The sequence below is a fragment of the Microcaecilia unicolor genome, chromosome 8 (assembly GCF_901765095.1).
Source record: "Microcaecilia unicolor chromosome 8, aMicUni1.1, whole genome shotgun sequence".
Lineage (NCBI taxonomy): Eukaryota > Metazoa > Chordata > Amphibia > Gymnophiona > Siphonopidae > Microcaecilia > Microcaecilia unicolor.
The window spans coordinates 163,641,106-163,668,153 of record NC_044038.1 but is presented as its reverse complement, the minus strand read 5'-3'; the positions used below and the strand labels follow the sequence as shown (position 1 = coordinate 163,668,153).

Sequence of the window (27,048 nt, the reverse complement as noted above, 5' to 3'; positions counted from 1 at the left end):
GCCAAATGTCACCTTTTCTGACAGTGCCTGAGCGGTGCTTGGCTCAGGCACCGACAGGAACATTAACTCAGACTGCCAGCAGCCTGACAGCTTTCTGCACGGCCCCTATCCTTGGTAGTCTAGTGGCCTCCCTCAGGCTCCCTGACCTGACCAGATTTTAACCTACCCTCACTCCTAACATGAACACGTCAAAATCCTTGGTTGTCTACTGCGCCCCCATCCCTTCTTAGAACCCTGAAAGGAGGAAAAGCAAAACAAACTTCCTGGTGTACTTCAAGGCAGGAATAATGCTCACTCACTCACTCCTGCCTCTGGTGCCTTCAAATTCAAAATGGCAGCAACCTTGGAACGCACTAGGCAGGCCAGTTTACCATGTAAGGAAGAAATTCAACTTGCAGCAGCCGAGTCGGCATTGCTCCTGCCTTGAACTAAATAGGTGATGTGTATGTGTGTGTGTGTGTGTGGGGGGGGGGGGGGGGGTAGGGTTGGGGGGGAGTGCCTCTAAACACCAGGGAGTTTTCTTATACAGTCAGAGGTGCAGGAAGAGAAGGGCCCACTAGAACACCCCCTCACGGGATTTTTGTGCGGATATGGGGGGACCATCAGCTATTTTGTTTTACCTTTGGAATAAGGGAGGAGAGTGTTGAGAAGGATTAGATTGGTGAGAGGGAGGCTAGGGCTGGTGCAGAAAGCAATTTGGGGCAGGGTGCTGGGGTTGGCGTGAGGGGGAGGTACTTCTAGATACCCACTCCTCTAAATTACCTGGGACCTAGTGCAAAGTTTCCTGTGCATAATGTGTGGGAATATATATATATATTTTTTTTTGCATAGCTGCAGGATAGTTAATGAGAGTAAGACTTGCACTGAAATCCTTTCTACATTGCTATCCTGTGGTAACCAGATGGGAAGTTTTCTGCATTCTCTTACAGAGGGATGTAGGGGGAGATGTGTTCAGACAGCTTAGAATGGATGCAAAAAATATTTCCTAAAAATTTTGATTCACAAAATTGCCAACTGTTTTATTTTTTTTAAATCTTCAGATGTGAAGCCCAAATTGCTTTTGTGTATTTTTCCAGCGGCCATCATTCCAGTAGATTTTTTTTCATACCAGCTATTGCAACGAATGCCATCTGGCACTCCAAGTAGGACATGAAACATCAATGGAATTTTAAAGTCCCAGCTACTGTATTTATTCATGCCAAAAATGGAATCACTGAGCCCTTTTCACTTATATGTAATTATGCCCTTAAATTAAGTGTAGCTTTAACTGCCCTTTTAAAAATATTTATACACACATTAAAGTATTTTGTTCAAATTGTTGAGTCTTGTCTCCTTTTATTGTAAACATCAAGGACTCCTTTTTACTAAGGTGTGCTAATGGATTAAGGGCCCTGTTTACTAAGCAGCGTTGGTGCGCATTAATGTTTTAAACGCGCGTTAACCATGTATGTGCCTACAATATCCCTATAGGCGCCTACATGGTTGACGTGCTATAAACACTAACGCACCTTAGTAAACAGGGCCCTTAGTTTACCTATGGGTTTACTTAGCAGTTGGCACATGCTAAAGCTGTCAACGCACCTTATTAAAAGGACCCCTAAGGAAGCGTTCTACATTTTCTTTTCTGTAAAAGTTGTTGGTACCTGAATGTGGAACTTAGATGAAGCATTTTAAACTAAATGGGTTGTGTCATCTAAGGAACTCTGCCTCTGACTGCTCTCGGTCAAGGCTTTGCCACTTCCCCTCTTGTTTCCCTAGAGCAGTGCTTAACATTCTTTTTGTGGCTGCCCTCGCATGATGGAGGCCAGAGGAAATTTGTGCAACACTTTGCAGACTAATGATGCACCTATGGAGAACCCACCCAGGTTGTGACCCTCAAATATGATTTTGGTGACCCCCATTTGGAATCCCAACCCCCAGTTTAGAGAGGTGTATAGGGCAGGGCTTCCTACAGTGGAGAACACCCATCAACAGACTGGGTTTTTGTGCTCTGTGATCCTGGAAAAGGGGGGGGGGGGGGGTATGGCCATGTATGATTTATGATTTTTTTGTTTAACTTGTTCAATTTAGAGATTTCCCTTTGTTTGCTAAACAGCTGTTGGAATGGGAGAACATTTTAAACAGCTGTACTAAATTGCTTAAAAGTAGTTTGTTTCCTAACTTTGTTTTAGTTCTGTTCATGGAACACCTTTCCTTCTGGCTTCATGTTTTCTCTCATTTATGTTAAATGAAATTTATACTTGCTGTACTTTGGGTCAGGTGTGGAAATATATTTTCAAAAGTCAAGGGCCAGTCCAAAAATGGTGAGGTTCTAGGGAAAATTTGTCCTTGAGAATTAAAAAAAAAAAAAAAAAAAAAAAGCATTTTTGCTCTTTAGCCCCCCCCCCCCCCACCCTGGATTTTGATTTTATTAATTAATAAATGACCCCTTGGTGACTAACAATGCATAATGATGCCACTGTTGCATATTTACTGTTGCAAGACCCATTTTAGTCATACCTGCTTGTGACAGATAAACATGCAATAATGTCATTATTGAGTGCTATTAGTACATTTGCCCACTTTTAGGCACTCAAGGAACCTGACTCCTGTGATTTCTCCAGCCTAGAACTCTCCCGTATGTATCTTTCTCCTCTCTGCTATATTCATGCTGTCTATGATTTATGAGACACTTGCTTGGGCTTCTGACAAGGATCGGCATAACAAAGCTGAAATTTAATTATTTTGCAGTAGTGCTGCTGCTTGTAGCTAATTAAACAAGCATGTTCAAAAATCCTAATTATCGGTTCAGAAGTCAAATGAGAATTGGAGCAACAAAAGGGTGGTGGTAATTTGAATTGCCAAATTCATTATTATAATTTGTTGCTGGTAGTGCCACTTTAAATTGAATGTCTAGTAGCTGAGTGGCATCTGTCATTGCTAATATTTTGGCATTTATAACTTTAGATTACTATACAAGTAAAATATGTGACTGCCCCAGAGGGTTTATAATCTGAGTGGAAGCCAGAGTTACTTGCCAAAAGTCACAAATGGTAGGATTTGAATTCAAATCTGAGTTCATGGTTCATCAGTCTACTCTGCCAGTTACCCTTTTTGCTGTGGTCTTCAGAATTTTACATTTATTTAAAAAAAAATACACAAAGATGTTGAAATAGGTTAAGTTTAAAGCTTGTCTGCAGTAGCAGCAGTTGTCAGGCTCTCAACCCTGGCCACTGTAACAGATTTAAATCAACAATGAACACATATATATACTTGGTGATTCTGGGACATAGACCATAGAAGTCCGCCTGGCTCTGTCCTTATGTTCCAAATTGTGCCGTACATTCAGGCATCTGTCATAAAAGATTATACATATATATATACACACACACACTTGCTCACAGCCAAAGCCAGAGTAGGGCTCCTATTCACTCTTCTCATGTTTGGATCTGGGCATATTGGTTGCAACTTCTAAAGTAATTTACTTTAAATTTAAATACCAATAGTTTTAAACAGATTTGTAGGAGAGTGTTACTGCTCACGGATGAAAAGGAGTTGGGAGAGGGTTTTATTAAGTGGCTAGGGTGCTGCCTTGAAGCAATGATGTATATTTTAAGAAACATTACCAGGGGACCACAGGAGCTTCCACCCCAGCTGCAATGGGCAAATAGAAAATATGTTTAAAAAGTTCTGTATCGGTGACCTGACCCCCCCCCCCCCCCCCGAAAATAAATAAATAAATAAACACCTTACAAACCATCAATAGTGGACAAAGAGGGATATTGAAAGAAAGATAGCGCAAGAGGCGAAAACTGATACGAAAAAGTTTTTTTAGATACATTAAAAGCAGGAAACCGGCAAAAGAATCGTTTGGCCCGCTGGATGACTGGGGTGTAAAAGGGGCGATCAAGGAAGACAAAGAAATAGAAAAACTAAATGAGTTCTTTGCTTCGGTCTTCACCGAGGAAGATTTGGGTGGGATACTGATGCCGGACAGGGTATTCGAAGCTGAAGAGTCGGAAAAACTTATTGAAATATCTGTAAATCTGGAAGACATAATGGAGCAGTCCTGCAAACTGAAGAGTAGCAAATCTCCTGGACCGGATGGTATTCACCCTAGGGTACTGATAGAACTAAAAAATGAGCTGGCAGAGCTACTGTTATTGATTTGTAATTTATCCTTAAAATCGAGCGTGGTACTGGAAGATTGGAGGGTGGCCAATGTAACGCCGATATTTAAAAAAGGTTCCAGTCGTGCGGGGGAGACAGTCAGTACTTAACACATGGAAATTATTGGTAGCAATCATGCAGAACACGGTAGGAACATCAAAAAGGCTGGTAGTAAGCTTAGATGCGGAACGCGCATTTGATAGAGTACTTTGGCCATTCCTATTTGAAACCTTAGAATGGGTTGGAATACAGGGCTGGTACCTTCAGGCAATTAAAACGCTGTACACAAACCCAAGGGCTAGTTTACTGGTTAACGGGGTAAGAACACGGGAGTTTTCCATAAATAGAGGGACCAGACAAGGCTGCCCGTTATCGCCTTCACTGTTCTTGCTCTCTTTAGAGCCTTTGCTGTGCGTGATACGGGCTGTGGCAGAGATACAAGGAGCACAGATAGGCGAACACCACATTAAAGTCTTAGCATACGCGGATGACTTACTATTAGTATTAGACAACCCACAGGAGTCATTAGATAGCCTTCTGCAAGTACTGGAATGATACGGGAGGCTGTGGGGTTTCAAATTAAACCTGACAAAATCAATAGCGCTCCCACAGACAGCAGAGGTAAAAGATGAATGGCGTGGCCACTTTCCCCTGCAATGGGTAACAGACAAATTGCACTATTTGGGACATAACAACAGATATGTCCAGGTTGTATACGACTAATGTGCTCCCGCTGTTGTCTGAGACCAAGCGCACATTACAACTCTGGGAGGCTTGCCCTCTCTCCCTATCAGGGCGCATTGCATTGCTTAACATGGTAGTGGCTCCTCGTTGGCTGTATCGATTTCAGATGCTGCCATTATTTCTGATACAGAAGGAGGAGAGAATACTTAAGCAACTTATGCAGAAATTTCTATGAAGAGGGAGGCGCCCCAGACTTTCTATAGAGGAGATACAGAAGCCGAGGGAGCATGGGGGAATGGGGCTTTTTTTTTAAATTTTTTTTATTTATCATTTTACTTAATTACATTCACATTTAGGGAATGGGGCTTTTAAGTATACGATACTTGACGATATCTTGTGCCCTACGACATATTAGAGACTGGCTAAGGGGACAGCAGTACTTCTTGGTGACACCGGTGGAAGCATTGACTTCCCCAGCAGCGCACCTAGGCTGGCAGATACACACATCCAAGAGGAAACTAGAATTGGGAGAAATCCGTTGGTGCTTTCTGCCGGAGAGGCATGGCGCTGGTTGTGCAGGAGACACCGTTTCTCAGCAGCAGTGGCTCCTTATCTGCCATTATACAACAATCCAGATTTCCCAACAGGCACCACTTCCCCAGTGTTTAGACAGTGGGGAAAGCACGGAATACACTATACAGGCATATTTTCAAAGCACTTAGCCTTCCAAAGTTCCATAGAAACCTATGGAACTTTGGAAGGCTAAGTGCTTTGAAAATATGCCTGTATGTGTATCAACTAGTTAATGATGGACGACTTAAATCGTATGAGGAACTACAAACTGACTATAAATTGGATACAAAGGACACTTTCGCCTATGCTCAGCTGCAACATTATCTAATAGCATTGGGATGGGAACATTTGAGTGAAGATGTACAAGACACACTAAATGATGCGCTGATGCTGGGATCACAAAATCAAGTCCCATTAAGATACCACCACAGATTTTTGCAGGACTCCACGGAGGACTTGGATTATAAGCATCGGGCACAGGTCTGGTCCCTTGAGTTAGGGAAAGAGCTCAAAGACAGCGAGTTTCAAGATTTCTTGCAATCAATCAGAAAAGGCTCTATCTTTGCACGCAACTGGGAACTGCAATATAAACTTGCGATGCGGATGTACATATCTCCAGAGAGAGCATATAAAGCAGGTTTTGGAAAGACAGGGGAGTGCCTAAAATGCAAGCACGAACCAGTGAATTTAGGACATATGATATGGACATGCCCGAGGATCATTGGATATTGGTCACAGATCCTGACAGAGGTTAAAAAGTATTGGGGTCATACAGTGCAACAACATCCACTATTACTGTTTGGGATCTTTGCATATGCGAAGCCAGCACCGCCGGGCTTTATATCCTTCCTGCAGCGGGCAGCGTTGATTGGTAAGAAGACAATCCTTCTTTGCTGGAGGGATCTGACGACCCCAACAGTGGGACTGTGGCGGAACCATATGATTGAACTGTTGAAGCTAGAACGATGTAACATCAGGGATATTGACTCTGAAGCTGGGAGATCTTTACAGAAAACCTGGGAAAGGTTCTGGAATACCTTGCAGCCAGCGGCAAGGAGTAAGCTCCTTAACTGACTCTCCAGAGTTTCCTTTTTCGAGACTTGAATCTAACCTCAAGATAAGACTTTGAAGCACTACCAATTGGGGAGGGGGAGGGGGAGGGGGAGGGGGGAGGAGAAGGGAGGGGCAAGAGAGGGACTACAGAGGATAGAGTTAAATAAGATTATATAGAAACATGATAATCTGTTGCACTATTGTTGGCTTGTAACTCAATAAAAATGATTTAAACATAAAAAAGGTTCCAGAGGAGACCCAGGAAATTATAGACCGGTGAGACTGACATCGGTGCCGGGCAAAATGGTAGACACTATTATCAAGAACAAAATTGCAGAGCACATTCAAAAGCATAGATTAATGGGACAAAGTCAACATGGATTTAGTGAAGGGAAGTCTTGCCTCACTAATCTGCTGCATTTCTTGAAGGGGTAAACAAACGTGGAGAAACGTGAGCCGGTTGATATTGTGTATCTACATTTTCAGAAGGCATTTGATAAGGTCCCTCATGAAAGACTACAGAGGAAATTAGAGGGACATGGGATCGGAGGTAGTGTTTTACTGTGGATTAAAAACTGGTTGAAAGATAGGAAACAGAGAGTAGGATTAAAAGGTCAATATTTGCAATTGAGAAGGGAAGTTAGCGGGGTCCCTCAGGGATCGGTGTTGGGACCTCTACTTTTTAACATATTCATAAATGACCTAGAGATGGGGATAACTAGTGAGGTAATCAAATTTGCCGATGACACAAAGTTATTCAAAGTAGTCAAATAGCGGGAAGATTGTGCAAAACTACAAGAGGACCTTACGAGACTGGGAGACTGGGCGTCTAAATGGCAGATGACATTTAATGTGAACAAGTGCAAAGTGATGCATATGGGAAAGAGGAACCCAAACTATAACTACATCATTCAAGGTTCAGCGTTGGGAGTCCCGAGAAAGGGATCTAGGGGTCATCATTGATGATTCGTTGAAAACTTCTGCTCAATGTGCTGCTGCGGCTAGGAAAGCAAATACAATGTTGGGTATCATTAGGAAAGGGATTGAAAACAAAAATGAGGATATTATTCTGCCGTTGTATCGCTCCATGATGTGACCGCACCTCGAGTATTGTGTTCAATTCTGGTCGCCGCACCTCAAAAAAGGCATAGCCGAATTGGAAAGGGTGCAGAGAAGGGTGACAAAGATGATACAGGGGATGGGACAACTTCCCTATCAGGATAGGCTGAAGAGGCTGGGCTCTTCAGCTTGGAGAAAAGGCTGCTGAGGGGAGATATGATAGAGGTCTATAATGGAACGGGTCGATGTGGAGCGTCTGTTTACGCTTTCCAAAAATACTAGGACAAGGGGGCATGTGATGAAGCTGCAGTGTGGTAAATTTAAAACGAATCGGAGGAAAGTTTTCTGCACTCAATGTGTAGTTAAACTCTGGAATTCGCTACCGGAAAAGGTGGTTAAGGCGGTTAATTTAGCAGACTTCAAAAAAGGGTTGGACGGCTTCCTGGAGGAAAAAGCCACAGAATGTTATTGAATAGATGAGGGAATAATGCAGTATTTCTAGGATGGGCGGGATGAATTGATTGTTCTTTTGGCCGCTGTTGGTGACAGGGTGCTGGGCTCGATGGACCCTTGGTCTGTCCCAGCATGGTGGTACTTATGACTTGGGCCAGAGGCTAAACACACGTAATTTATAGCAGGAATGATGCATTGCACTGATCCTGCTGTTGTCTTCATTAAGTTCAAAGCTTGCTTAATTCTTTTTAAGCTCTTAGACTGTAATTAAAGTACTCCTGGTACATTGCCAAGAGGTGAGCTCACCCACACAGGGGATCCATTTCCTTAAATCTATAAAGGAGTATCTTCATTGACATCTTGGTGCATATGCAGAATATGTATATTTACTGAGGATACTTTTTACAGCTCCAAGGAACTAGATCCCCGATGGAGGTGTCCTCAACTGCTGGCCATTGCAATGTCTACTTTTAGATGTCAAATTAGAAGAATGTAGCTTTGAAGAGTGTAAAGTTGGTAGCAGGATGAGTGTAATACATCATTCCTACTATATTTTGTAATGTTAGCCTCACCCCCCCCCCCTAATTACTACAGGAAGGGCACCATCTGTGGCACTTATACGACAGAGACTTGGTTTCCAGCGTTGTTTTTTAGTAGCTGATGGATTTAAAGCGCCCTTCTTGAAGCAGCCACGAGGGTGGCGAAACAAGGCGCTCTTGTTGGAGGGTCGGCGTTTTTTCGTCGAATCAAATATATTTCTTGTAAGGCTCCGGAGCCCTTGGGGGATTGCAGATCGCTAGTGGCCAGCATTCCTCACAAAACAACTATGCAGGTTCTTTTTGAAGTTTCCATGTTGGGACAAAGCTAAGTATAAAAACTTTTTTCACTTTGGATGCTTGGCCATGGGGGGCTTCTAAGTTTACTTAAGACCGGGCAGGTTTGGGTTTTCTCCTACTGCTTTAGTGCCCGAGTTAGTTTTCTTGGGGCTCTCTTCTCCCGAGAGGTCTCCTAATAGGTAGTCTGGTTCTGGGTTGAGGTTAGCGTAGGTAGGTTTGGTTTTGGTGTTCCTTTTACAGAGTCTTTAAATTTTTACAAGAGGGGAGGACAGTTTTTTAACCCATACGGTTTTCTCATTTAAGATGAGTTTTTTCGTTTGGGCTTTTTTTCTCTTCTCCTTTCTTAGTAGGAACCTATGATAGTAATCTACTCCTGTATATACAAGGTGTTATAAGTACTTATGTATGGTCCCTTGTTGGAGGTTTGAGGTTCCATTTGTTAGATAAAGTCTGTAAAGGTTGGAGTTTTTTCCTCCTGTTTAAGGGACACTTCAAAACTTACTACATTTCTACTTCAAGCTTCATTGATCAGGTTGTGTACATTTTTACAAGGAAATTCCTTAGAAGTTTACAGTCTATCCCCAGTCCTTTTGAACCTAAGTATCAGGTGGAAGAATGAAAGAAGTACTCCCACGTTGGAGAGAGGGACTTCTAGGTATTTAAAATGGAGATCTGGATGGTTGCAACCTTGATGAGTAGTGCTACCATTCACAAGTTTCAAATCTATGTGATGTAAGGGGCCTTTTTACTTAGCTGTGCTAAGAAATGGGCTTAGGGAGCCTTTAAATGGGACTTTCCTCACACACTAAGCCCCATTTTTAGCAGGGTTGTCAACAAGGGCTTGGATATATGGCTATGGGGCTCATTTTCAAAGCATTGAAAATACGTTTCCAAGTGCCGTTAGCATGTGGATGTTGAAAAAAGTTACCACAGGAGCACTTCCATCTCTTATTTAGGAGGTGCTAAGGGCTTCTGTAGCTATCTAGCTGGTTAGCGCATCCATGCCAATGTTCTGCCTTGACTCTCCCTCCAAAAGAAAAATTATTGTGCACTTAGCTTGCAGATCACAAAACTAATGTAGAAGTGGCAATTGCCACTTTAGGCCATTCTAGCTGCGGGAGGTGTGGGTTGGTACCTAAGCTGCTTAGTAAAAGAGCCTCTAAGACCTTTCTGTCTCTCTTCACGCATCTTTCAATTTAAATAATATGAAGGGAAGAGACACGCATCTTTCAATTTAAATAATATGAAGGGAAGAGACGCGTATCTGAAGATGTATAGTGTGATGCAATGACAGCCCTATCTTGATGACTACAAATCTAAAAAGGTCAACTGCCTGAATTTGTAGCCTGTCTTAAGCCTATTCAGTTTGTTGATTTATAAGTATATAATGTGATGCTGTGGTTAGATATCTTTAGAAAAGGAATGTTAATGGTGGAAGGTGTGGTTACCAAGAGATTGTACCGTCAGGTCATAACAGCTGCGGTGTGGTGGTTTTGTTCTTTGTATTCTTCTAGGCTTAAGTTTTTTTTTTTCATTGTGGATTTTTATTACATTTTCTAATTCCCCACTGCCGTCAGATTAACTCTTGGCCATTTATTTCTGTACATCTGCAGGATGCAGTTATTGTGTGTTAGCTAAACCTGCCAAGAAGCCCTGTTAATTTCAGAAAAAAACCAAAATGTGTACAATCAAGGTGACAGTTGTGTATAGAAGATGAGTGGAGGGATTCCACAGGCTTGTTTTGGGTAGAGCTTCTGGCCCTTAGGGATGTTTAAGTGCAAGATGTAATCTGATCAGCCACTGAAAAATGTGGCATTATGGTGAAATGATTCCAATAAAAAAGTGGTTTCCGAAACATCAGACTGCAAAAATTTGGGCAAGCTGCATACAGCTTTGGTGTGGGACCAGCTATTGTGGCTTCTGCTGGGCCTCCAGCGAGACATGGGTGTGACTTACACCCAGCAGCTGCATACTGGCACAGTGCCCACTAGGCTCTTGGGGAAAGTCAGTGTTGACATGGGTGTGGTGCCAGGTGCCATTACAGTCTCTGCTGTGCTGCAGGGGAGGGTGAGAATACCAGTATGGTCCTGAACAAAAAGTGCAAGAGAAAAAAAAAAGTAAAGCTGAGTAAATTCAAAATGATAAAAACAGGTTCCCCTTTTCTTTTACATCAATTTCATGCACCTCTATTCATTTACACTGTCCATACAGGAGTTTGGAGAGCAGCATGTCCAGTGCACTAAATGATTGTTTATCAATAGTCTGTGATAACATTTTTTCCAAATCATTTCCCTACATTTTTATTTGTCTTAGGTCATCCTTAAATCTGTGGTGTACTCCGGTGTTTCCCAAGTTGGTCCTGGAGTACCCCCTTGCCACTCAGGTTTTCAGGATATCTGCAATGAATAGCATGAGATTGATTTGCATAGACTGCTTCTATTGTATGCAAATCTTTCATGCATATTCATTGCAGATATCCTGAAAACCTGAGTGGCAAGGGGGTACTCCAGGACCAACTTGGGAAACACCGGATATCTTGAAAACCTGACAGGCAATGGGGTACTCCATCTCATCTCCCAAATTTTCTCCATGGACCAGTCTTTCAGTTCCAGTGTGAATTTTTCCATTAGCTATGCCTCCCTAGTGCTCTTCACCTGTTCCCCAGATATGGATAGCTCAACCATCTTCCAGCAGGTTACAGGGAAGCAGAGGAATAATTAGGAAGGCCTTCTTTGCCTCTAAGAATAGTAAGATCTAATATAGTTCTTATTCAAACTTATAAACTATTTTAACCTTTTACAACCTCTTTTACCCTTAGGGTTTCTCTCTGAAATGGAATTGCTTTCATACAACTCTTGCAAATATGATGAAATAGTATCCCCTATTTTACAGTCATGGGCACACCGCCTTGGTTGAATCTCTTCATAAAGGCGGTTAATAAATCCCAATAAATAAATCACAGCACAATTGAATTACAGGTGTGAATATCTTGTGAACACTCCTAACTTCTTTCCCTACTCCTGGATTTCATGGAAAATTGTTTATCAATAACCTAATAAGCCAAATTTCACTAACAGAGTTTTTATAGTGGTGAGACAGTGTGCCTGTAGCCCAACTAATAGCGGAAAACTATTATAAAACCCATCTGCTTGGCCTGCCTCATTTCACTTCACGTAAGGATCTTGGCTGTTGCTTTGTGCATTTCAGAATCTCATAGATCCGTACCCCTGAAACCTTTTCTCTGAAGAAATGTTTCTTTATATTATCTATCTCCTATCTCTATCGCAGAGCCGGTGGGGGGAGGCGGGGCTGGTGGTTGGGAGGTGGGCCTTGTTCTGGGCAGACTTTTACGGTCTGTGCCCTGAAAATGGCAGAAACAAATCAAGGTCAGGTATACACATAAAGTAGCACATATGAGTTTAAATTGTTGGGCAGACTAGATGGACCGTGCAGGTCTTTTTCTGCCATCATCTACTACGTTTAAGCATTGTGGAATTTATACTATTTAAGCTACATCTTTATATTCTGTCATTAACAACAAACACTTGAACAATCCTATTTTAAAAATCCATAAGGAAAGATTTACTTGGTGCTCTCTCCACCATCTTTAACACACACCCACGAGTCAAACAGCACAACCAGCTCATCCTACTATAACGTAGAAAATTGATGCCTCAACAGCTATCATGCATGTGTGACCCAATTCCATGCTTGGCTTAGGAACTACTAGATTAAGTTTCAGTCTCTTGTTTTCCAACAATGAAATGTTTCTATAATAATCCCTGTTTTACATGAATTCCAGAAGTAAGGTCCCATACAAGTAAAAATCATTTGTGTTGGGGGGAGGGAGGTTGCTTTGAAAAATTTCCCTGGTGCTGGGACATGTGTGTGTGTGTTTTTTTTTTTAATGTTGCATTTAACTAACACCTTTCCAGTGGTAGCTCAAAGTGAGTTGCAATCGGCTGTGGTAGGTATTTCCCTATCGCCAGAGGGCTTACAAACTAAAGACCATTATTAAATTGGACTTGGGAAAAATCCACTATTTCTGGGATAAGCAGTATAAAATGTTTAGTACTTTTTTGGGACCTTGCCAGGTATTTGTGACCTGGATTGGCCACTGTTGGAAACAGGGTGCTGGGCTTTGTCTGTCTCAGTATGGCAATACTTATGTACTTATGGCTCTCTTACTAAGGGCCCCTTTTAACAAGCGCTAATAAAAGGGGCCCTGCGCTGGCATTGATGCGCGGGTTTGCCTTGCGCTGAGGTGCCCTTTTACCACCACCACCCAGTAAAAGTTGATTTTTTTTTTCTTTTTCAAAAGAAATGGCCGTTTGGTAAGTTGAACACTTGCCCCACAGCTATTTCCGGTTACCTGCGGTAGTGCAGTGGTAACCAGGCAGTGTGTGGCGCAATCCTAAAAACATAGTTCCGGCAGGAAATGGCATGCAGTGTAGGACAGTAGTTCTGGTCCCCCACTGTGCACCATTTTTTGGGGGTTGCATTGTGGGGGCATGCCCAGCAGTAATAGGAAGTGGTAAGGGCTCCCCCAGGAAATGGCCACACAGCAAGTGTTCAACTTAACGCACAGCCATTTCCTTTTACTGAAAAACCTTTTACTGGACGAAGGTAAAAGGCAGACTTAGTGTGTGGCAAACCTGCGTGCGGCTTGGTGAAAGGGGCCCTTTAGATTATTTCTTCCATAGAGTAAGGTACCATTGTACTTCCTATAAAAATAAAAGGGTAGACTGCTTCACCATGAAGGCATGGAGGTAGGTTAGGCCTTTTGGGGGGGGGGGGGGGGGTAATTATATTCTAGCAGACAATTTACATAAAATATCCCTTTTAAGTTACTGATTCATATTTTCCCCACATAAACTACTTAAGGAGCAGCATTGGTAAAGAATGGAATTCAACCAACCAACCCACCCAAAAATAACCAACAATAATAATAATAAAAATGAACAAATTGCAGCTGATTTCCAACCAGTATTTGTTTTAAAATGTTGATTTTTGTGGTGCTGTTCCCCCCCCCACCAGTGGTTTCCCTCAGTTCAGGGTTGCTTGGCAGCACAGAGGCTGGACTCTGCATTCTGTAGTGCTTGTCCTGCTAGGCTATGTCCACCTTTCCTTTCCTCACATAATGCGCAGGAGGTTAGGCCTTTTTTTTTTGTTGTTTGTTACATTTGTACCCCGCACTTTCCCACTCATGGCGGCCTCAATGTGGCTTACATATACAGGTACTTATTTGTACCTGGGGCAATGGAGGGTTAAGTGACTTGCCCAGAGTCACAAGGAGCTGCCTGTGCCTGAAGTGGGAATCAAACTCAGTTCCCCAGGACCAGAGTCCACCACCCTAACCACTAGGCCACTCCTTTTTTAGTAAGGCATGCCCCATTCCATATACTTTGGCTTGTGATGGTAGCGTAGCAGATGATTATAAAGACCAAAATGGCCCATCCATGGCACCCAGTAACATTTTTAGGGTCAGAACTGTCACTCTACTTCCATTTACCTATCACAGTTTCAAAATTTGTAAAAATTTAATTCTTGCCTTTGTGGTGTTTACCAGTAAACACTAAAACGATAAAACAGGACTTAACACTGGAAGGCTGGCTGCAGTACCCATGGAGCTAGTACTTATGCTTATGTTACCTGGAACCATGGCAGATGCTGTTTAATGTGAGCAAGTGCAAAGTGAGGCATGTGGGGAAGAGGAACCTAACCTATAGCTACATAATGTGAGGTTCCAAATTAGGAGTCGCTGCCCAGGAAAAGGATCCAGGTGTCATCGTTAAGTTGAAACTCTCTGCTCAGTTTGCAGCTGCGTCTAAGAAAGCAAATAATGTTAGGAATTACTAGGAAAGGAACGGAAACAATGACTTTATCATTCCATGGTGCGTCTGCACCTTGAATACTGTGTGCAATTCTGGTCACCTCATCTCAAACATTATATAGGAGAATTAGAAAAGGTACAAAGAAGGATATCTTCCCTATGAGGAAAGACTACAGAGGCTAGGGCTCTTCAGCTTGGAGAAGAGATGGCTGAGGGTAGATATGATAGAAGTCTATAAAATATTGAGTGGAGTGGAAGGGGTAGACTTGAATTGCTTGTTTATTCTTTCCAAACCTAGTAGGACTAGGGGGCACACAATGAAGCTACTAAGTAGTAAATTTAAAATTTAAAACAAAGCGGAGAAAATATTTCTTCTCATTGTGTAATTAAACTCTTCAATTAGTTGCCAGAGAATGTGGTAAAAGCAGTTAGTTTAACAGGGTTTAAAAAAGTCTGGATAATTTCCTAAAGGAAAAAAAATCCATAAGCAGTTATTAAGAGGGAATTGGGAAAATCCAATGCTTATGTCTAGGATAAGCTGCATAAAATCTGTTTTACTGTTCTGGGATCTTGCTAGGTACTTGGGAACTGGATTGGGCTTGATGAACCTTTGTTTTGTCCCAGCATGGCAATATTTATGTTCACGGAAGTAGGGACTCCAGCCTATATATTTTACTACCATATATACTCAAACATAATCGAAGATAACTTTTCCCCTATAAAAAAAGGGGGGGTTAACTCAAATATAAACCAAGAGTTTATATTCAAGCATTTCTTTCTTCCCCTCCCCCCCATAAACAAAAAGAGCACCCACTTCCCCCCCCTCCTAAACTGCGAAAGTGCCTCCCCCCTGCTTACTGTATAGTCCTGGTAGCCCATGCTGTCTTCTGTCAAAATGGCTGCCGTGATTTCCAAATTAGAACATACACTGAAATACTAGCACATACATAAACACTATAGCTCTGGAGGGTACATGAAGAAACTTAAAAACCAGGGGGGACAAAAGAGACCTTGCTATCAATTACTCCAACTAAAATGAAGATGGATACTATGAAACATCATCCTGTACTGAAGTCTCTGCTACCACTAGTGCAACCTTTAATAACAATGGTGGCAGCTCCCGTTAATGACAACATATGAATTTCCTACAACTCCTTTTCACTATAAGTTCATTGGTGCGATTAGTCTTATTAAAAGCTGCGATATAAAATTATTTAAGCTCCAGTTTTTGAGTACCTAGATTTTATCATTAGGCTCCTCTTCCCCTCCACCACCCTTATTCAGTTGAGCAGGGTGTATTTATTTTTAGGCTGCCATAGGTTTGGTTTATGCCCTGGGGTGATGTCAATGTAAAGTGACCTGACCATTCAATTCTCTGTCACACCTGGCACTCTAGTGCTGTAAAGCTATTCATACTGTATCAGTTGCATCACTACAATTCTTTAAAAGTTAAAGCACTGATGAAACACAAGTGCTCAATTTAAATTAAGTCACTGTGGTTATATAACAGAAGTTTAACTGGTTAAGTAATCCAACCAGTGCTCTCTCAGAATAAGCAAAAACACATTTTTTTTTTTTTTTATATCATTTTTATTGATGGTCATAAGTTTACAAGTGATAATGAAGTGAAGAAATGCATTACATTGCAAGTATATTTCAAACAACTTAACAAACATCCAACTTATTCAAACTGGCCATCCATAATTTTGTTCTTTCCCGCCTTATTCCTTCTAACTCCCCTCCTTCCCACCCCCCTCCCACCCTCCCTCCCGTGAGCATTACCCATTCAGGATTCTACTGCGAGCCGTGGGGGTCAAGGTATCCCAGAACAGTAACCAACATTGTAATAGTCTATCTCCCCGTGGGGATGCTAAGTCATTCACCTCCCTACGTTCCAGGGCACCCAGGGAGATCATGAGGGATCGCCATCTTGACACAGAAGGTGGCTCTGATGAAATCCAGTTCAGTAGGATCGTTTTCTTTCCCATAGCAACCGCCCTTCGGAGGAAAGGTAGCATACCCCTTCTCCGGTTCCCCCTCACTCTGTATTTGTCGAACAATAAAGCGGGAAAGGGGTACCATGTCAACTCCCAAACAGTTGAGACAAAGGCACAGAGTTGAACCCAGAAAGCACGGACCGGGGGACACAACCAGAACATATGTCCCAAGTGTGCTCCAGGTCTCGCACACTTGGGGCAATCATCCAAGGGACGCATGGTAGCCCTGAACGCTCTGTGTGGTGAAATGTAGAGCCTCATCGTAAATTTATACTGGGATTCCCGTAGTGTCACATCTCTGAAGGTCCTATATCCGATAACCAGATTAGTTTGTACCATTGCACCAGTTATAGGACAACCCAAATCTCCAGTCCAAGCCCTGGCAATCTGATCATATGTTATCTCCGGGCAGAGTTCTTTAATTTTAAAATGGTAGAATTTAAGAGGAACCAAAAGCTGCGCCTCCAGGTCAAGCAAATCTGTGAGTTGCCTCCGTCTCTGCGAGGTCAAAGAGACTCGAGGGAGGGAGGCAATGTAATGACTCAGTTGTAGATAAGAAAAAGTGGCCCGTACCGGGAGTCCAGCAGTCTCACATAAGTCTTTAAAGGACCTACATTTTCCCTCTTTTGTTAGCACCTGGAACAAAAAAACTGTCCCCCCCTCTCTCCATTTCCGGAAGGTCACAGTATCCGTGCCCGCTGGGAAATCTGCGTTTCCTCCAATCGGTAGGAAGGGGGAGGAGTGGCACTCAAAGTCCCCAGCTTTGCACAACCATCGCCATGTCCGTCTTAGTGGCATAAAGATAGGAGAACATCCTTTAGCAGTAGGTGCTTTGCCTGCTGGCGCATGTAGCCAATAACTAAAATGGCACCTGCTCACCATTATGGTTTCAGTGATGGGAAATGAAAAATAGGACGTTCCCCTGAACCAGTCTGTAATGTGTCTCATACAACCCGCCACAGACATACGCTGTATACTATGAACCCCAAGCCCTCCTTTAGGTATTGGAAGATATGTCTGTTTTTGTGTGACCCTGGGCCTTTTCCCTTTCCAGAGATATCTAGCAAGTAGTCTGTGCAATTTCCGTTCATCTTTATATAGGAAGAAAAGGGACAACACCTGAACCACATATAGCCATTTAGGGACCAAAATCATATTGTACAGAGCCACCCGTCCCCACAAAGACAAGGGGAGGCGCTGCCACATTTCTAAGGTGTGTTGTGTCTCCCTCCACAAGGGGGCTAGATTAATTCTGTAAAGTTGTGTTAATGAAGTTGGTATTCTAACCCCCAGATAGACCAAATAATCCGTGGTCCACTTCAACGGGAACCTTCCCTCCCAGCGCTCCCGCACCAAAAGAGGTATTGGCAGCGCCTCAGATTTCTGTGAGTTAAGTTGAAAACCCGAATAGTATCCAAACTCTGCTATGTGGTCTAAAGCTATTGGCAGCGATGTTTGGGGGTGTGTCAACACTAAAAGAATATCGTCCGCGTAGGCTAGTACTTTGATCTGGAGATGTGGCAACTGAACTCCCTGTACCTCTGGATCTTTTATGATGCTACGGAGCAGGGGTTCTAGATAAATCAAAAATAAAAGTGGGGATAGGGGGCAGCCCTGTCTAGTGCCCCGTCTTACCAAAAAACGCGGAGTGCACATTCCGTTCACGAGGACCCGGGCCCCAGGGTCAGTATATAAGGTATCAATTGCATGCAAGTACCACCCGGACAGCCCCACGTATCTGAGTATTTGAAAAAGGTAGTCCCAATTCACTTGGTCAAATGCCTTAGTAGCATCCAGGCCTGCCAGCAACAGTGGGTGATTCGTGCAAAAACACATTTAATCATTCTGTTTTCAACTTATCATACAGTTGTCAAATCACTTTTGTTTTTCCAGTCATAGCTTTTATTGTATAATATAACTTCCATTGGCTAAATAGACATGACCAGTAGAGACTTTTCAGGATATTACAGAGATACTGGTTAGGATTAAAAAAAAAAAAAAGAAAGCTTGAAGATGAAAATGAAATATAGAAGAAAAAATTAAAACCAGCCTTTATCTGATCTAGCATGGTGGCTCATGGTCAATGCTGCATAGAAAGTCCCAGTTCAATCCCTTTGTCAGGTTTTCTACTCTTTTGACAGAGGTGGGTGGGTGAAGCCTTGTTGGTAGGGTACAGAGCACCCAGGCAGGAAAGAGTTGGCCACCACTCAAGGAGACTCCTGTTGCCTGGATTCAGAGTCCAACATTACAAATTCAGTTTAGTTTATCATTTGGCATACACTCTCTTGCTCTTGAGGACGATGCAAAGAAGTTTACAACTTAATATTTAAGGGAAGAAAATAAATATACACTGAATTAGGTCACTCTAGTGATGGGATGGAAAAGAGCAGAAATTGATCCTGTTCTCAGAACTCACCAAACAGGATTCGCTCAAGTGTCTACAAGCTAGGGAAGAGAGGTGCATTTTTAAGGGTGCTTTAGACAGACAGTGGTTCAATTCATCTCTTAAATTAGGGGGAGAGTTCCAGTTTGGGGGGGGGGGGGGGGGGTTTGGCAACTATGGTTGATTCTAAGTGATGAGTAGAGGGTTTCTATATTGGGAATGTGTGGTGCAGTGGCGTAGCCACAGGTGGGCCTGGGCCCACCCACTTAGGGCTCAGGCCCACCCAACAGCAGCAGCACACATTTAGTGGTAGCTGGTGGGGACCCCAAGCTCCGCCAGCTGAAGACCTCTTCCTGATGGTGCTGAAAACATTGCTCTCCACTTCAGAAGTCTCAGCTTCCTAAGCTGCCGATACTGGCAACTGCGCCTGCTCAGTTTTCAGCGCATGCCTGCTGCAGGCTGCCAAGGTAGAGAGCAGTGTTTTCCTGCCAGCTGAGATATTTTTTGAAGCTGGTGGGGGAGGGGGGGAGAACACTTGTGCCCACCCACTTCTTGTCTAGGCCTACCCAAAATCTGCTGTTTGGCTACGCCCCTGGTGTGGTGCAAGAACAGTTTGATAGGGTTGATAGGTTAGAAAGAGAAAAAAAGGGATTCCAGTATGTAAAACTACCTACCAGAAGTGGTATCTCAGATTGAATTCTAAAGGCTGTAGAGACCCACTTCTGGTTAGGGGGGGGGGGGGGGGCTTCTTTGGTGATTTTGCAACAGAGGTGGTGGTGCATTCATTAAGTGAATTTGAAAAGGCTTAATGGAGATACATTACGAGGAGGCAGATGGAGATCCAGCTTGTTTTACATTTTGAGGGATTCAGAATCATGTTGGGGTAGTTCATACTCCAGAAGGCACCCTGGTACTTAGTTCCCTGGCCAAGGACTGCTCACTGCAGTGACCAGACAAGGTATCCCACGAGAAGGAAGGGGGACAGGAATATGGAACAGGGTATAGGCCATGGGTAGCTGTGAACAGAACGATGCTGTCAAACCCCCAGGTCTGGTTCCAATTCAACTAGAGATCCAGATGAGCAGCAGGAAACCTGGGCCTAAAGCTGGCAACATGAAGCATTTTAGGAACAAATGCTGGAAGGTACTGCTGCTGTGCTACTTTATGTAGGAACTTGTGAAATTCCTACATAAAGTAGCATAACACAAAGGAGTATGTTTACTAAGGCACATTAGCATTTTTAACGCGCCTTTAAATACATTCCTATAGGCGCGTTAGCGTTTAACGCGCATTAAAAACACTAACATGCCTATAGTGCACCTTTGTATACACAGGCGAAAGATGTGTTAAAAATGCAGGGTACGAAGACATTGTTATTTGTGACCTTCCCAAGAGTAAATGGCAAGTACTTACCAAGATTACCATGCCCGTACATGCAGGCAGATGAACCAAACTATAATCTCTAGTTTCAGCTGTTTTTCTCAGCAGAAACCAACATCTGTTATTAATGTACTGACCACAATTTAGGGTGTGAAAGAGCAGATACATAAAAACAAAAGGAAATGCATTGCTCTTATCAGTACACCAACCCAAGAATATAAAAATAAGAAATATTAAGGGCCAGAAAACTATTTTGGCAAATGTTTGTATTTTTCTGGTTGCAGAGTACATGATGATTTATGTTTTATGTACTCAACAACTTGCATGCCTCTGGAACAGTTCAAGCTCGCTATGTATGCGGATTGTAATGGTAGCAAGTTTTGCTAATCTGACTTTCCTGTCTCCTGAAAACAAAGGTCAAAGAGGGAGGGGGGCGGCAGGAAATAGAGAAATGAGAATTTTTCTCTATTTTTTTTTAATTGTGAAATTTTTGATGGAATTTTTCAAACTTAACACCATTCTGCAATATTTGCACTGCAAAGAATAACCATGCATTGGTTCCCTTTGAGAAGCACAAATCAAAAATACTCTTTAATAGTTGGTATAGTGTGATGGCAGCTAAGGACCATAAAGCCCATTTAGTCTGCTCACTTACTTCTGTCATGATACACAGAAGTTTAAGAATTCAGACATATAGTGGTCTCCTTTGTAGTCTTACATCGGCACAAGAGCTTACATGCTTTTCTCAAGATAAACACCAAGGTCTGTGAAATATTGAATAACAGAATTTTATTATTACTATTTTGCCTTTAAAAATTACAATACATTGACAAGATACAGTTTTCAGGGGGTAATTTTTGGCAGGCAACAGGGACTGCAAATTGCTAGAAGCAGCAGACTGCTTCAGTGTTTACAATTCAGAAACCACATTACCAGCAGTAGAAGGAAGCTGGCTCTGCCAGCTACTGGGAAATGAATGTGAGCTCCAAGCCACACCCATTGTACACTGCTTTTGGTGAATTTTCTTCCCAAAGGTGGTTAATAAATCTTAATAAATAGTGCAGCTAACACTTGTTTGTTCTCTTAGGCTAGTGTGGCTGATCGGGTTGTGTCGCATTTAGGTAAGTGAAACCTACACTCCAGCCGTCCTTGCAGACTTTACCCCACCCCGAAGAAAGCCACAGCACAGTGGCTGAAATGTTGGTTTCACTTACCTAGATGCAGCGTAAACCGGATAACTACAACGCTCTTGTTCTTTGTTGATTGACTTCTTTGTATTTTATTTATTAATTAGGATAAACATAAGCAATAGACAATTACAGCAGTAAAAATATTCAAATAATACAAAGTATGGCATAGTATACTACTTACAACGTCAACACAATATGTAATAGAACATTTTAATAGACAGCGTAGGGTATAAGAAAAGATGGAACATATAGATAGGTAAGAGGAGTTAGAAAACAAGGTGACTAAAGAAAGTTGCACATGAGCTAAGAGAGATGATTAAATGTTAGCTAGGGCAGGAGTGGATAAACATGTCCTGCTTCAGTATATGCAGCCTGTGTCACTTCGTGTGTGTGTGTGCGCTACTTCTTCCATTAAAGGCCTGGTTGAAGAGCCAAGTTTTCACCTTCCTGAAGTACAGATAGTTTTGTGTTAAGCAGAGCCGTTCAGGGACTGTATTCCAGAGTGTGTGGGCTACTCTGGAGAAGGCTCGCTTGCGGAAATCACATCGTGTAATGTCTTTTGGAGAGGGTGTGATTAGGGATATCCCTTGGGAGGGCCTTAGTGTCCTCGGAGGTGCGTAGAGGTTCATCTTGTTCTCGGTGCCATTTCCTTTAAGGGCCTTGACGATCAGACATAGTTTTAAATTTAGTCCTGCATTGTACTGGTAGCCAATGAAGTTTTTGCAAAAATGGTATGATGTGGTCATGTCACTTGCAACCTTCTGTGAGTCATGCTGCAGCATTCTGAATCAATTGGAGCTGGTGCAGAACCTTTGTAGTCAGACCATTGTAGAGTGCATTACAGTAATCCAGTCTTGATGTGTAGCATGCACAAGGGGGATAAGATTTTCCTTCTTAATGTAAGGAGAGAGGCAGTATAGTTGTCGTAAATAGTAGAAGCAGCTTTTGAAGGTTGCTTGGATTTGGGGAATCAAAGTAAGTGTTGAATCTAACTGTATTCCAAGGTTCCTGACTTGTGATTTGAAGGGGAGTTTGTACTTCCCCAAAGAGATTTTGATGTCAGGTATGTGTCCACTTGTGTTAGGGACCCAGAGAAGCTCATTTTTACTTGTGTTCAGGCAAAGTTTGTTGTGCTTAGCCCACACTTGAATTGATGTTAGACAATCAGTTTATTCAGGGCTGTAGGTAAGTCAGGTTCAATGGGTATAAGAAGCTGCATATCATCCATGTAGATGTAGAACTGAGTGTCTATTGACCTAATCAGCTCGGCTAGTGGCTTGAGGTAGATATTGAATAGAATAGGTGACAGTATCAATCCTTGTGGTACCCCGCAGGTCAGTGGCCATGGTGGCGATGAGGTGCTGTCAGACATTGTGGATTGTTGCCTGTCTGATAGATAGGATCTGAACCATGCAAGCACTGTTCCACTGATACTTGTTTCTGCCGTCTCAGTTTCTTTGAGGATCATGTAGTAGGGATATGAAGAATGTTTCTGTTCCATAACTGGGTCTGAATCCAGACTGACATGGATCTAGCCAGTTTCTCTCTTCCAGCCAATTATTGAGTTGACACAGATTCTTTGTTCTATGTTTTCCTAGAAATGGAATGTTGGATACTGGCCGGTAACTTTCAGGTTTCTCATGGTCAAGGTTGTTTTTCTTTAGCAAAGGGTGAACCACTGCCCTTTTCAATGCTGTTGGTAGTTGCCCATTAGAAAGAGAGGAGTTCACAATTTTAGTGGCACCTTCTATGAGGCCCATACTTGCCTGCTGCACTATCTTTGATGAGCAGGGGTCGAGGGAGCAGGTCAGAGGATTTTGTCAAGGCTGTCCTCTATTATTGGGTTAAAAGTGTTGCTGTCAGGAGGAGGCGAGTTTTTGCACGCATGGTTAACTGATTGGAGGCTGGGAGGGATTACCTGTAAATCCTGGCGGAGACTTTTAATTTTGTTGGTAAAGTATGCAGCAAAATCATTGCAGTTCAGTTTTTACTGGGCAGGCTGTTCTGTTGTGGGGGTTGCAGTAGGCTGTTTACTATACTGAACAGCTGCTTGGTTGAATTGGCAGCCTGTGCAATGCATTGAGAGAAATAATTGTTTTTTTTTTTGGTTGCTGTTAAGGCTTGGCAATACTTTGTTGAGTGCTTGCTACAGTTTAGCTTGTCTTCATCCGTCCTTCTGGAGAAAACCAAGGTGAGTGTTTGTGAGTGAGGCATAGGACCTTTTCTTTAGTGGTGCCGTTTTTCCTAAAGTCTTGGCTAAGTGTGTATTCCAAATGTCAACCTGTTCCGACACTGTAGTTGTCTTTTCATCCACTTGTGGATAATCCACGGTCTCTAGGAAATTCTCAGTGGTCAGCTTTTCTTTTTTTTTGTCTCTGATCTCCTTCCAAACTCTGTGATGTGCCATTTGTTTCAGGTGGTCACTTAGGGAAAATGTAATTAGGAAATGATCTGACCATGATAGGGGATGTCAACCCCTTTGTAGAATACCAAATCAAGTAGGTGACCCTTTTCATGGGTTGGAGAATTGATACCTGTGTGATCACCATCCTAGGGTAATTCAGGGTCACGAGTAATCAGGTTTAGGAGTTCTTGCACAGATAATGTGTTGTTACGAGGTGCTTGGTATACCATGAGTAGCCAGATTGGTTTCTCCTCTTCAAGATGGATTATTAAAAGAGATTTTGATTCATTTAGCTAGGGGATGGAGATTCTGCACAGTTTGATTGTATCCCAAATCAAGACTGCTACACCTCCAACCCTGTCTTCCTGGTCTTGGTTGATGTTGGATATTGAAGCCACTTTCATCTAGCCAGGTTTCACTTATTGCTAGGATGTCAAGATGCTGTTCATGTATGACATCATAGATCACCAAGGATTTCTTTGCAGCTGATCTGGCATTCACTAGTCCTATAGTTCTCAAGGAGTGCTGGTGGTAGCGTTGGTGTGGCAATAAGGTGATCTTTTAAGTACTATTACGAAGGTGTTTGACCTCTTGCACTTTTGCCTTCTCTTTGGTTGGTGAGGATTATAGTTTCCTCTCCCACACACCACTGGGATCCCCGATATCTCTTAGTCAGCAGAACAAAGCACATTCTTTGTGTCAGAAGCTAATTAGGCAGATTTCACTGGGTGGCACTGCAGTTCCCCCCGCCCCTGTGAATCAGCAGTCTTACAATATTTGCTCTGAGTTTTAGTTCCTCTAATGCAGTGATTTTTGAATGAAGTTGGTGGTATTTGGGAGACAGTTTACTCCTTTGAAACATCACAGTGCTGTTATCATTAACATTTTAGTATGGCTCCAGGGCAATATGAAACAAATATTACTATTGCTATTTCTAGGCTCTGAGGTACATATTGTAGAAACAAGGCTATAGGCTCTGGAATTAAGAAGCTTCATGGTGATAGGTAAATGTATCTTATACATGTAAATTGCTCAGATCTAGAGCTAGAAGTAATAAACCTAAATAGGGTTAAAAGTTATAAATATAACTACTAAATCTCTAAAATCCCAATAAAAAATCTTCTCAATAAATCTTAAACTATTTGTTTGATATAAGGGAAAAGACCTCAGTGGCTCTCATGGTTCCAAATAAGGAGCCCATGGAAGAACCTCACAACCATACCACCATCATCGGTCAAAAACCCTTATTTTGTATATGAATGGTGACACTCAAATTTGTATATAAACTTGTGACATATTCCAATTCTCATTTCAAAACCACAGTTACTTTACAATATCATGTAGAATTACCCAAATGATCATGAACACTTATCTTAGAAAACAAATCTGATGCTCTTAAGCTCAGTGGAGCTGTTCGTTTTGCCGACCAAGGCTTCTTCAGGATCAAAAACTGTTACAGCATATATAAGCTGATAGAAGAGCTGAAAACCGCTGTAAACCAGCGCAATGATTATGTGCTCATGAAATCTAAAACACAAATATATATAAGTAATGACCATTTGATAGCTTTTAATATATACAGTGCAATCCGCTTAAGTGCAAGGGTCTGGACCAAAGAAATGCATGCAGTTAACCGAAGCGTGCACTTAACCATTGTGACCCAAAGAAGCTTGACATCTGATAAACATATGCACAGTACTGTTTATTATACATACAGCATACAGTCTCTGTTAACTGACGTAAGGCTTACTTGAAGTAATCAGTCATAGTCCTCTGTACACTATTGGGTCTGTGAGTTCCATAGACTACGTCTGCCAGACGGTAAAAACTGTCATAGCACTGACATCCAGTGGCCTCCAGATAGGCCTGCACGGTGTTGAGACTATCCAGCGCTCTTGCAAAAACGACAGGAGGTTGTTGAATTTCGTCAGCATGTGCTTCGCTGATCATTTCATCATCTGTTTCATCATCAGCCGTTGCCTGCGCGTAGGCGCATATCTTGACATCAGTGCTGTCGTCAGCTGTTTGTAGATCGTAATCAACAGCTACGTAGTGATGAAACTCCTCTTCAGTAACACCGGCTGGGATGTCAATAGCCTGTTCATCTGACGTGTTTGCAACAGCTGCATCTGTTTCATCCCTCTCCACATCTTTAACAAAGCTTGCCCGTGTAACATGATTCCAGGCTTCTTTCTGCATATGTAGGGAATCCAACAGTGATAGATTACGAGCCAGTTCAACAGCACGTTTATCCTTGCCAGTCTGGTCATCCATAATGCTCATCAGACAACATAGCACAAGAGCCTGATAATGTTGTTTGAAATTGTCTATTAGACCCTGATCCATAGGTTGAATCAGAGAGTTAGTGTTTGGTGGCAGGAAGACCATCTTGACGTTAGACAGCCTGACATCATCACTGTGTGCAGCACAATTATCATAAAGCAACAAAATCTGATGCTTTTGTGCCCGCATTTTAGTGTCTAACTTCTTTAGCCACTGCTTCCAAATTTCCCCAGTCATCCATGAATTTGCATTAGCCTTGTATGACACAGGAAGTCGCTTAACATTCTTGAAGCAACGGGGCTGTTTGCTCTTTCCAATGATGAGTGGTTCCAACTTCTCACTCCCATCCATATTGCAGCAAAGGAGGATCATCATTCGGTCCTTCGACGTTTTACTTCCTGTAGTTTTGGCTTGTTTGAATGCAAGTGTTCCATCAGGAATCGCTTGCCAGTAGAGACCATTTTCGTCAGCATTGAAAATGTCATGAGGTGCAAACTCGTTCAAGATGGTAGGAAGAACTGAAACAACCCAATTTTCAGCACCAAAGTCATCAGCGTCTTGTTTTTCACCATGCTGTTTCTTGAATTTTATGTTCCTCTCCTTCCATCTTTCCAACCATCCAACAGTGGCTTTGAATTCAGTTAGTCCAAGACTTTCAGCTAGCTGATTAGCTTTCTCCATAAACAGTGGACCACTGACAGGAAACTGTCTGCTCCTGACTTGAGAAAACCACCGAAGAAGAGCATCTTCTACATCCTCAGCTTTTCCCGC

General features: G+C 42.5%; 1 protein-coding gene across 4 annotated transcripts in view; it reads left to right on the top strand.

Annotated features, from left to right (window-relative positions):
- The window catches only part of PWWP2A (PWWP domain containing 2A), a 70,504-nt gene that overhangs the window by 36,050 nt on the left and 7,406 nt on the right, over positions 1-27,048 (top strand). The window contains exon 3 of one of the 4 annotated variants that reach the window (XM_030211497.1): positions 1,041-1,289. The exons of 2 other annotated variants lie outside the window; for them this stretch is intronic. In XM_030211497.1, the coding sequence (XP_030067357.1) occupies positions 1,041-1,153 (113 nt within the window). In that variant the 3' untranslated portion in view covers positions 1,154-1,289. Of the gene's footprint in view, positions 1-1,040; positions 1,290-27,048 lie in introns of those variants that run through there. One more of the 4 variants, XM_030211496.1, reaches the window with a different exon arrangement.